The 11,824-nt window shown below is 46.9% G+C and overlaps 1 protein-coding gene across 1 annotated transcript; it reads left to right on the top strand.

Moving 5' to 3' along the window:
* Positions 1–667: 667 nt before the first annotated feature.
* On the top strand, positions 668–11,397 carry DMAP1 (DNA methyltransferase 1 associated protein 1; the record flags this gene model as incomplete). The annotated part of the gene is made up of 6 exons (XM_010179241.1): positions 668–759; positions 1,363–1,558; positions 5,815–5,973; positions 7,096–7,263; positions 8,227–8,412; positions 11,326–11,397. Coding segments are annotated over 6 exons (873 nt in total), but the record flags the coding sequence as incomplete, so codon positions are not given.
* Positions 11,398–11,824: the final 427 nt, after the last annotated feature.

The raw sequence follows: 11,824 nt of genomic DNA, 5'->3' as shown, positions 1-11,824 counted from the left end.
CAACTCCTAATATGCTGTGATTCTGTGATATGTGGGCTGTGTCTTAGAAACCATCGATTCTGACAAGGTTTTAGGGACTGTGTTGAGTTGTCTACCCTGTATTCCTGGTATGAAGATGCTACGTCAGAAAAATTCCTGTAAATGAGAGAGCGGAGGCAGGAATGGGGGTTTACTTTTGTAGGTGATACCAGCAGTTTTGACATGGGGCTACTGCAAGACCTTGGTCAGGACCGGTAAAAACTGAAGTTGCTGCAGAACAAAGTGACAAAAACTAAGAGAGTGTGGGAAGACGTTTCTTAGTATCTTCTTTGAAAGGCAGAAAATCAGTTACTTAAATGCATTAATTCCTTCACTTGAGGACAGTACTTGTCTACTGAAAAAAGGCATGGTGCACTGGCCACTGAAAACTGCAGCCAGATATTAAAACTTGGAATTTAAGTGCCTGTTATCAGCAACAGCAAGAGTCTAAGTAGTGGTGAGTGCTATCACTGAAACTGGGCATGCTTGCTCTGTTGATGTCTTTCACTGAGAACTTTCCTGGAGAAATTCAAGGTGCCTAAAAGGAGATAAAAGTGAAAACCATCACAGGGTACCAGGTTACGTAGTTTCATGTTCCCTCGGGGATTGCTACTTCTGAATCTAAAATTAATCTATTTTTTTTTTTCAGAAAAAATCCAAGAAATCTTCAGAGACATTGACGTTTAAGAGGCCAGAAGGAATGCACCGGGAAGTTTATGCACTCCTCTACTCTGACAAAAAGTAAGAGCTTATGGTCACCTGTGCAGGTTGTGGGGTGGCCTGGGCTGTTTTTGGCAGGACAACTTCCCCTTGAAACCATGGGCTCTCTTCCCAGAATGATTGCCCTTTGTGCTTGGCCTGTGCTTGTGCCTTTTTCTCTTAGACAGTCATGGACAGTGTCTCTCTGCTAAATTTGAGGGGTTTGGTCTGTGCAGGAGATGAATTAGGTACAGGCACAATAGCCTAGTGCAGTCAACGCAGTGTCCTTACCCTTTTGTATCTAGTTCTCTTTTATTTGCAAGTGGGAATAGCACCTGCTTTTACTTCTGCAAAGAGTTCTGCTGCAGCCTGTATTTAGCTTGCTATGGATCATGCCCTTGCCCTAGAGGTCTCTTGCCTTGCATAGTTTGCTTTCCAGCTGGTTCTGTTCAAACCCATCTGTGCTGTCTTCTGATGCAGGAAGCGTTGCAGGCTGGGAAGTGCAAAACCTGGAATAAAGCTTAAACTCAGGTTTTCTCACCCTAAACATTGTGGTGGCAGATCCTGCTCCAAATCTGAAATCTCTTTGCGTTTGTCCTGGGCTGCTTCTTGCTTCTCATCAGCCGGTGCTTTTCTCCACCACAGGGATGCACCTCCACTGCTGCCAAGCGATACAACTCAGGGTTATCGAACAGTCAAAGCGAAACTGGGGTCCAAGAAAGTCCGGCCTTGGAAGTGGATGCCTTTCACCAACCCAGCGAGAAAAGACGGAGCAATGTTCTACCATTGGAGGAGAGCAGCAGAGGAGGGGAAGGACTACCCTTTTGCCAGGTTCAATAAAGTAAGTGGGGGCGCTTTCAAACAGAAGTATATAAATAGCAACTGGAAAATACCCTTTGGTTAGCTTGAATGTCCAGATGGGAAGTTGGTTCTTTCAACAAGTGAAAGCTGAGTTAGATTTGGCAATTGCATTTTAAATTGTAGCCTTGTGACCACAGACTATGAAATCGTCCAAGCTAAATGGGCTCAGTGTGTGCTCAGAGCCCCCTGCGTTTCAGGTCTGCAGTTGTTGATTTGGTAAGGAGGCACTCTGCCATCAGTTCAGTTCCTAACCAACATCCTCCCCCGATTACAGACTCTGGGTAGTAAAAGATACCCTATGGTGAACGAGACATTAAAGTCCTAAGTCTTGTTATTTTGCCCAGTATGGAAAAAAATTCGCTTGAGCTTCGTGGCCAAAAAGCTGGCTTGCAGCCTCTTGGCCAGATTCCAGCACAGATGCTAAATTACATGGCGTTGCCTCTGAAATTGCTTCTGTGGTATCAGTGTGGTGCAGTGCCCTGTTCTTTGCGCCTTACATTAAATTGTCACAATGTGTTGTTGTAATCTCCCGCTGTCCTTTGTCCCAGATGTATCTGCTTTGAGTGGTCGGGGCTTTCATGTGTATGCACAAAGAAAACTACATCAAGATTTATATTTCAAAGTCAGGACCTCCGAAGTTAGGAAGGAGCAGAGTTAGGGTGCCTCCGTAATGTAATTTAAACCCCTTCATGACGCAAATCTGAAGGGGAAAAAATCCTGGGTGTGCTAACATGCTTCCACAAAAGCTCAGCTTGTGTATAACTGTGTACAACATTTTAAGTTTGTAACCCACAAAGCATCAGCTCTAACAAAGCCTGGCTTCCTGCAGAGTTAAGTGGTTGGTTGACCTTGTATGTTTGAAGGCTCAAGCTCTGATGCTTTTCCTCTTGCTGGCACATTGGTAAGAGCCTCCCGTGGTCTCTCTTCTCTGATGTCTAGGGTGGAAGTCTGAAGCGCGACTCAGACAAGGCACCTACCTTGAGTGAAACTTCGGGAGTGTAGTTGTCTCTAAGACTCTATTGCTGTAACAGTTTCTGGCTGAGTTCAACTGAGTTTATCAGAGGGGCCCACACATGGGTGTTGTAATTATACGATTCTTTTTTCCTTAACTTTATCACATACCATGAATTGACAGACAGAGGAGCCTTCAGCAAGGCTGCAACCTTTAGATTAGTGGTACAGACCTCTGCCATCTGCACATGCACAATTACACCACGTTAGGAGCAAGTTGTTACCCCTGTGGATCTGTGGTTGAGAGGGTGGAAGGCACTGATGAGGAGTTTTGCAGATACTTGCTGCGTCAGAGGAATTTTAGTACTTTTCCAGGCTCTTTTGTGGCTTCCTTCTCACATACTCAATACCACCGCAGGAATCTCTTACTCCTCTTGGCACAAATCCATTTTCCTGTGTAGTTTGTCCCACTGGTCACTCAAGCTCTTTAACCTGGCTCCTGCATCACTGCTCAGTTGCTTTGCCTTTTCTCTCTGCTCGCAGTCTCCCACCCAAATCCTTCCTCTTTGCAAAATCCAAAATGTAAACTTAAGGTTTCGCAGTGTACATTGAGCCTTGATCCAGGGTGTGGAGTAGGAATACAAAAGCAGCTTCACTGGGTTCAGAGCAAAAGCTCCTCTCAGCCGATATTCTGTTTCTGGCTACCATTAGTAAAGGCTTAGAGAGAAAGAGCATGAGAATGGGGCAAATAGAGATCATTTTTTTCCTGGCTTCTGGTGGTCTTTGGCTTAAGGATTTCTGAACTTGGAATTTGTGTTTAATAATTCCGGCTAGGTACACTCAGGGCTGAAAGCTGCTTTGTGAATATCCCATGGTAACGAGTTCTGCAGGTTAATTTTGTGTGGTGTGCAAAGGTGCTGCTTTCCTTTGTTCATTTTAAACTGCTGCCTTGCTGGTTCATTTGGTACCTCTGAGATCTTGTGTTGCAAGGTGTAGTAAATTGTCTGTGCTATGTACTGTTTTCCATAATTTGACAAACATCTGCCCTTTGGTGTCTTGCGCCATCCTTGTTGTGTTCAAATACCCTGTCTTTTGAAATGGCTGGACTAGGGCTTGGTGTTTCACTTATGGAAGCATGGCAGGTTTGTACATTGGCTGTGTTTCTCTGGGGTTTTTTCCCTTGGTCATTTTTAATCCTTGGTTTGTCCTTTCACCGCTGCTGATGTTTTCACAGAGCTGTCTGATGGCTCCAGGATCTTTGCTGAGCAGTTTCAGCTAATTTAATGCCCGTCCTTGTGTGAGTTTATAATGTGAAGTGTAGGACTGAGAGGAGTTTTCTGGGCCATTGAATCCTCTTCTTGGCTCTTTCAAGTCCTGCATCACCCAGTCCCTTTCATAAACTGATCAAGTTCCTTTTGAAAAGCACTTGGGTATTCCTGCCCCTGTGCTTTCTTGGGAAGCTGCTCTCTGCTCCATTTCTCATTTCCAGGTTAAATTTGCCATGTTAAGTTGGCATTTCTTTGCAAGCCAATGTCTTTGTCCTTATTTCAGTTGCTCTTTTCTTCCTGTGGATATTCCTTTCATTCCATCTTGCATACTTGAAGCTTGCAGTCAGATTCCCTTTCAGACTTCCTTTGCTCCTTTCTCTTCCAGTCTGCTGTAGGAACACAAGCTCTCAACCCCATTACTCATCCTTATTCTCCTTCTCTGTGCTTGTTCCCATTTCAGTTCATCTTTCCTGAGCGTGGGTCAGTAGAGTTATAGTTGGTATCCCCAGGAAGGTCTTGTGGTGCAACTGAAACCCTGCCAGTTTCTGCTGGAAATCCCTCTCTGGGGGTCATGTTTGCATTTGCATTTGCATGGCTACATTGCATTTGACCTTGTAGTCATCCTGTGGTTGGCTCAAGCTTCCCAGCTGATGAGTTCTCACCTGAGCAGCCGTGAAAGCAGCTGAGGAAGTCTTTTGGGGACTGCTTTTTGCTGTTTCCCATTGTTTTGTCTGACCTGGCATCTGCCACCTTCTGTTCCATCCACTGCATTGGGCCCCACTGGCTCTTCTCATGTTTGTGTCCTGCTCTTGACGTTTTTTAGTCCTTTTTCGTGACCTACACAGGGCACCTTTGTGGTGTCTAATAGGGTGGTGCTTCTCCTGGTGGAAGTAACACTTGAAGGCTGAGGTGCAGCATGTTATGCTTTACCTTTATGCTTCTGTATCTAAGTGATGGATGAAAGGCAGTAAACCTAAAGACTGTGAATTGAAGGCTCAGAAATGCTCCTGTGGTCTGTATGGAGTTCATGAGGATGACTTTTCTGGTGTAGGACACAATAGGGCATAAAGGTGCTGGAGCATATATGCTGCTGACATGCACACTGTGTTTTCTTGTGGAGGCAGGACCTCCTCAGGCTTAGCAGAGCTCAACTGCAGGAGTAGTGAGAGCTGTAAAGGAGGAAAGCAGAGACTTGTTTCCACTTTTGCTTTCCCATGCACTAGGAGTTCCCCTAATACAGTAGGTACTGTTGCTTTAGTCCTCCTGTGACACTCGTGTTCTGGATGAGCCCTTGCACTGCAGTTCCAGGCTGGGGACAGGGTTTGGGTCTGGATTTTTAGGCAGCTGGGACACTTAGAGTTGGACTGTTGCTTGGCCCTGTGGCTCTGCTGGAGAAAGGGTGGATGAGGCAGAAAGGGACAAAGTTGTTTGCCAAGTTTATGGGCCTCAGTTGTACAGCACCCAGCCTTTCAGATCTTCACAGCACTGTCTGCACCAAACATGAAAGAAATGGGTTGCATATCAAAGCAGGAGGTGTGCAAAAGGCTGGGAACTACCACTCCTTGCCTTTCCTGTTCTTCCTGTACAAGTGAGCATGTCCCAGCCCAAGTGAAGAGTTGACTTCAGAGCAGTTTATGTCAAGAGACTGGTGCTGCTCTATGGGAGGAATGCAGGGCAGCTGTCTCAGCCTTAGTTTCACCATCACGTTAGCCTGATGGTTTTGAAACCTGTCAGGATGTGGGTTCCTGACCTCTGCCTGTGAAATAGGTGTCAGCCTCACAGGCAGTAGCTCCCGATAGGCTCCCCAGAACGTCATATTTGTGACCCTGAGATCACACCTTGCTTCTTATCAAGTCCTCTGCCTGCTTTGCTGTGTTTCCTAGCAGGATCCATTGCTCAGGGTCATGGCATCCCCCTCCTGTCAGTGCCCTGCTCTTGTCCTTGGCTCAAGTATCTTGGCCCCTACCAGCTGGCAGTGAGGAGGGGAGTGCTACTGTGTTTTCTTCTCTTTACACAGACAGTGCAGGTACCTGTCTACTCGGAGCAGGAGTACCAGATGTATCTCCATGATGATGCATGGACCAAAGCTGAGACAGACCACCTCTTTGACCTGGCTCGGCGTTTTGATCTGCGCTTTGTGGTGATTCACGACCGCTACGATCACCAGCAGTTCAAGGTGAGTCCTGGGAGACAAGGTGCTTCTAGCAACCTGCTGCTATGGCACGTGCAGGGCTTGCTGCACTGCAAAGACCAAATTACCCTTTATATCAACTTAATTAGGGGAAAATAATGAATTATTGGCAGCAAGGAATATTGAATTTCCAGCACAAGGCATTGCTGCTTGCTTTGTTTGTAATTAAATCCACTCTGACTTGTGCTTATTCCCTGTTGTGTTTTATTAGAAAGTTAGAAGGTTTGTCCCTGCCAGAACAACTCATTGTTCCTTGAAGATAAGGCAGCTGGGGAGTTTTAGCTGAGCAGGAGAGGTGTCTTGGGTTCCAGTCTAGGCCCTGGGAGAAGGATCTGCTAACGGGGATTTTTCCCTGGTGCTGCTCGTGACCTGTGGTCTGACTTTGTGCAGGTTTCTGTCATCTCTGCTGTGAAGCATCAGACCATCAGTGGTCTGCAGATGCAAGCCTGGTGTCATGATTGTAAATCTCCTCTAACTGCTGGTTTCACGCCTCCTGGTGACACAGGGCAATGATGTGACTCCTACAGAACATCTCCAGATGCTGGAGGTTTTTGTTGCCCTCTGAAAGGCTGAAGTGAAGAGCCTGCAGCAAAGTGGAATGACAGGAGTCTGCCTAGCTGGGCAGCCCAAACACCTTTGCTGCTTGGAGTAAGAGAACACAGCTCAGACTCCGTGCAATGATGGGCAGTGAATTGTTGCAGCTGATACCTTCTTGGTTATGGCTTGAATAGCCATTGTCTGGAGCAGCTCAGAGGAGACCTCCAGTACATCTGTCACAGTTTCCTGTTCACAGGTTTTCTGCTCTCAGGCAGCTATCCTTGCATCCTTTTATCTGGCAGTGCTCCACTGCTGTGTTGTCTCTAACCCTCAGCGGTAATGGTGGACCCTCTGGTGGGTGTTTCTAAAGCAGTAGCTGTGATCCCATGATTTTGTTCACTGAGAAACTCCCTCTTCCTTGTGGTTCCACTGAGACTGGCAAAGCTCCTCGTAAGCACCGTGTCTTGTACTCAACCTGACCTCCTTCAGCCAGTGGTCCTTCGCTGGCTACTGCACAAGGTTTTTGCTTGGTTCTTTCATAACGTTGTCCTCCTGTGATGTCTTCCACAGAAAAGATCCGTGGAGGACCTGAAGGAACGGTATTATCACATCTGTGCCAAGCTGGCTAATATTCGTGCAGCGCCAGGCACAGACCTGAAAATCCCAGTCTTTGATGCTGGCCACGAGAGGCGAAGGAAGGAGCAACTGGAAAGGCTGTACAATAGGACACCAGAGCAGGTAACTTGGGGAAGAGAGCATCGCTGCTGAAAAAGATGTATGAGTTGAATCAGTAGGTGGATGAAATAGGCTAGAGGGTGGGAAAAGGAAAGGAAAACTGGATAAGAAAAGAGCAACACCTAAGGACTGCTTTTGTTGTTGAGTTCCTGTCATTTTAAGGGATACAAAAGGACGACATCTGAGAAATGTGACTATACAGGAGAGAAGACTTGGTGCACAGAGTTATGGTCTCTGGTAGCTGCCAGCACCTTCTTTGTGACACTTACTGTACTAGGCAGAGCTCTGAGTAGAAGCAAATTCTCACATCCATGTCCTTAGGAGTCCCTGAGTCCCGTGGGGACAGGATTATTTCCTTTAGAGTAAAAATCTTGCCAGAAAACATCAAAGACTGTAAATCTGCAAATTTGGTTCTCCTCTTTGTTGAAGCTGTGTAACAGTCCCAGGGTTTAGAGGTCAAGGAAGTGTGTGTTCCCCAAAGGCTGGGGGAGAGCATCCTTTTCTGTCAGTAGTTCCCTCTAATGACAAGTTCACACACTTGTCCTTCCCACATTGACAGGTGTGCTGATGCTGGCATAGCTGCTCTAAGCTCTAGCCTGGGGAGGGGAGCCAGCTTTTCACAGCGCTGCATTTACAACTACGGTATATTTGGCCTTTTTTACCCTCCTGTCTGTGCTCTTGGCCCTGGAGGAGAGATTGATCACTTAGGGATGCTGCTGAAGGGTACATCATGGATGTATGTTACCCCCCAGCCCCTGCCACTTTGTAGACTGGCATTGCCATGGATGCAGGGTAAGGCTGCATTAAAGATAATGTCACATCGAATTTATCTGCAGGATGTTAGGTAAGGGAGCTTAAAGACATTCCCAGGCTGGCCCAGAGCAGGGCTGTTATCGGTAGATGGCCCCCTTGCATTGCTAGGCATCCTCTGCTGCTCTGATTGTGTTTCCATGCTCTGGTCTGCAGGTGGCAGAAGAAGAATACCTCATCCAGGAGCTCCGCAAAATCGAGACCAGGAAGAAAGAGAGAGAAAAGAGAACCCAAGACCTGCAGAAACTCATCACAGCTGCTGACACCACCACTGAGCAGAGACGCGCCGAGCGCAAGGCTCCCAAGAAGAAGCTGCCGCAGAAAAAGGAGACGGAGAAGCCTGTAAAGATTTATCTTTTTTCCCCCTCATGCTTAGTGCTCTGACTGAGTAACGTGTGTTTCCTTCAGCAGTCCTAGTGGGATCAGGCACTCGGCTTTTTAGAGGGAGTGGCTGCTGGCTGCCTTCTGGCAGATGCAGTTTTAGTTACACGTTTAGGAAGGCACAACGGTCTAAGGCAGCTGTTGTCAGAGTCCTCTGGTGTGCTCTCTGTCTCTCTGCTATTGAAAAATGCTGGTTTGAATCCTGTTTCCCTTTCCTTCCCTGAGAAACGAGATGAAATGGTGCCAGCCATTCACGCCTCATGGCAGGAGAAGCATCTGTGTCCCTGCTTCTCCCAGGTGTATTCTGGTGCTGCTCTGCAGGGTTGTCCCAGAGACTCGCTGTCTTTCACCTGCTTGCTTTTTCTAGTCCAGGTTTCCCTTTCCTTCCCCACTCCTGGATCTCAGCAGCATCTCCCCAGGCTCAGTACATGCCCCTCTCCTGATCCTCAGCTGTGATCAGAGCAGCCCTGCTGGGGGAATCCTCTATTTTGGGAGCTATTGCTTATTTCTCCCTGAGCCGAGCTATAGTCTTAGAAGCCTGGAGCACGGGTTTCCATTCACATTTGATGTCACCTCAATTTCCCTTTCTGGAAAGAGGACAGCGTGGCCTGAGCTAAATTCAGCAGCTTCAGTAGGAAAAGGCTGTTACAAAATCTCAGATGTTTCCAGTGAATCCCTGGGAATTCCTGCACCTTGTGAAGAGGGAGCACTTGTGTCATTGTCATCCAAAGGGTCTGTGCAGGGAGGGGAGAGAAGCAGCGAATGCTAAACAGTTACTGCTTCATGAAGTATGCCTGATGGCCACCACCACTTCCTTAAAATGCCTGGGGTTTTTTGTTTGTTTATTTTTTTAAATGTTTTTGGTGTGGTGGTTGGGTTTGTTTTCCATTTGGTTGTGCTTTTTTTTCTCCCCCCCAGCCCCTGTGAATATAATATCAGTGGGCACCTTGTGCATTGAATTCCCTTAAGGGTTGAGCTAGTAAAGCTCACCCATGGCTAGCATATCTCTAAAAGAAGGCAGCTCATCATTTGTGGCAACGAAAAAAGAGTGGTGATGGAGAATGGGTCTGGAAAAACGCTGAGGATGCCAAGGTGAGGGAGTCCAGCTCAATGCTGCTTGTTGGCTGGTGCCTGTCTGCAGGCACACGGTGGATAGGCACGCCAGGGTGGGCAGAGAAGCCGTTTCTGTTGTTGCACTAGCATCATTTCAACCATGACAGAGTCCATTAGGAGTCAATTACCAACTATAGCCAGGAAATGTTAAGAAAAAAATTGCATTTTAACTAAGAATTTGAATCGGGAGCATCAGCATCGTTTCAACAAAGGAAAATCATTTACCAAAGAGTCAATTGAGGTTGAAGCGTTTACAGCATGTACAGGCACGCAGGCAAAAGAACCCATTTAATTGCTTATGCACCGAGTGCAGTCAGAGTTGTCTGAGCTAAGCCAGCGATGCTGATTTACCCTCGCTACTTGTGGCAGGGTGTTCAGCAACAGGCTCAGGGGGGCAGAGTTCGAGGAGCACGAAAACCAGCCTTCATCATAAGGAAGCAGAGAGGATTGCTTTTTGATTGCAGCCCTCTTTGTCTCTAATAATCCAAGCAGGGAGGCTACATCCGACCAAAGATCAAAGTGATCCCCACAAGTTCATGAGCCCTGTTGCTAGTTAGAGAATACTTTTTCCACCGTGGTCATATTTAGAAATCTCTCTGAGGCCTCTCTTTATTGGACTGACCACAGATAACCGAGTAAAAATATTAATGCCTGGCCACGCAGGGTGGTTTGCAAGGTGCCACCTCAAGACCAAGGCATAGCTGATAGAGATGTGAGAGTCGTTGACAGGGAACTCGAGGAATTGAGTCACTGTCCTTCAGCATCGCTTATGATCTTGGGGCAGCCCTGGTTGTCTCAGCCTTGTCTGGACCAAAGAAAGAGGAAGCTGCAGAGAGATGTGGGAGCAGCAAGGCAGGTGCAGTCTCCAAAGAAATCAGGGAATTTGAGGTGACTCTTCCTTTTGGAGCAGCATGGTTGAGTGTGCATTTTGGATATTGTGGCTATTCATAGATTGATACATGGCTGTCACTGAGCCATTCGGAGGAGCCCACACCAGTGCACAGGGCCCTGCAGATAGGCTGCTTCAGTCATTTAAAAGCATGCTCACCTTGAGCTTTGCTCAGCAGCACAGATTTTTAAGGGATTTCTTTCTTTTTCGTCCCCCACTTTGTTGAAATGCAACTAAATGCTCTTTCTAGCAGCAACCCTCTTGTATTACTGGGCTAAAAATGTGAAGTGGGGAAAAAAGAAAGCTGTCTTAACAAGTGGACGTAATGGCAAGAGGTGTATAAACAGCAAGCTTCCTTGGAGGGGTGCAGTCCTTACATCCCCATTAGTGGGCTCATGTCTTACAGGTAAGACGTTTCTCAGCTTATTCCTTAGAGAATTTGCAGTCAAAAGATAAGATTTAGGGAAGTCCCGGGCTGTTTTGGTCAGTGAAATGGACCTAAGTTAAATAAGGATGATATTGTGCAAGTATTCCTATGTTAGTATAAGGAGTACCATTTAGGGTTAGGGTTTATGCTTGTGGGGATGAGTGTAAGGATCTGTATAGAGCAGTGCATTTAAACCAACCAAGCAAAAATGTTTGAGGTCTCCAAAGGTGCCTTGAACTGCAGTATTTTTCTCAGTGAATTGCTTAGGATTTTCCCACTGAATCCCATTGCTTGGGTTTTTCCTCTTGCCTCAGCTCTGCCATGTGGCTGTGGCAGGTGGTTCTCTGTCATAGGAAACAGTGTTTCCCCTTCAGATAGTCTCTGTATGCAATCTCGTGTTTCTTGTGTTTCCTCCATCAACACATCCCGTTTCGATCTCTTTCAGGCTGTTCCTGAGACTGCTGGCATCAAGTTTCCTGACTTCAAATCTGCAGGTGTCACGCTGCGAAGCCAGAGGGTAGGCTCTTGTCCCGGTCCCTTGGGACCTCTGTTAATGTCTCTCAGTCTGCCTGTCTGTCTCTTCATCTGTTCTCCTTTTATAGCTAAAGAAAGTCAAGTTCTCGCCTCTAAATTAAGAAAGGAATTTCATAAATGTGGAGACTCAGAAGCCTGGAATGCTGGCTCTTGAAAGCCAGCTCATTGCCTTGCAGGGACACCTGAACTTGCTGGTGTTTGGTTGTTACTGGTGTGCCTGCTTTGCTGCTAGACACACGTGACAGACCCAAACGGAGCTGTCTGGTCCACACACAGCCCGCAGCCAAACGGCATAGGCCTCATAGACCACGTGTGTTAATAGTCAAGAGGTGCTTCTGAGAACTGGATGTTCAGGTTGTGACTTGGAAAAAAAGACACACAAACCCTAAACCATGACACAAACCCATACA

Source organism: Mesitornis unicolor, unplaced genomic scaffold (assembly GCF_000695765.1).
Source record: "Mesitornis unicolor isolate BGI_N332 unplaced genomic scaffold, ASM69576v1 scaffold5740, whole genome shotgun sequence".
Taxonomy (NCBI): domain Eukaryota; kingdom Metazoa; phylum Chordata; class Aves; order Mesitornithiformes; family Mesitornithidae; genus Mesitornis; species Mesitornis unicolor.
Note: the sequence above shows the minus strand (reverse complement) of the source record. Positions and strands in the feature narration are given on the sequence as shown.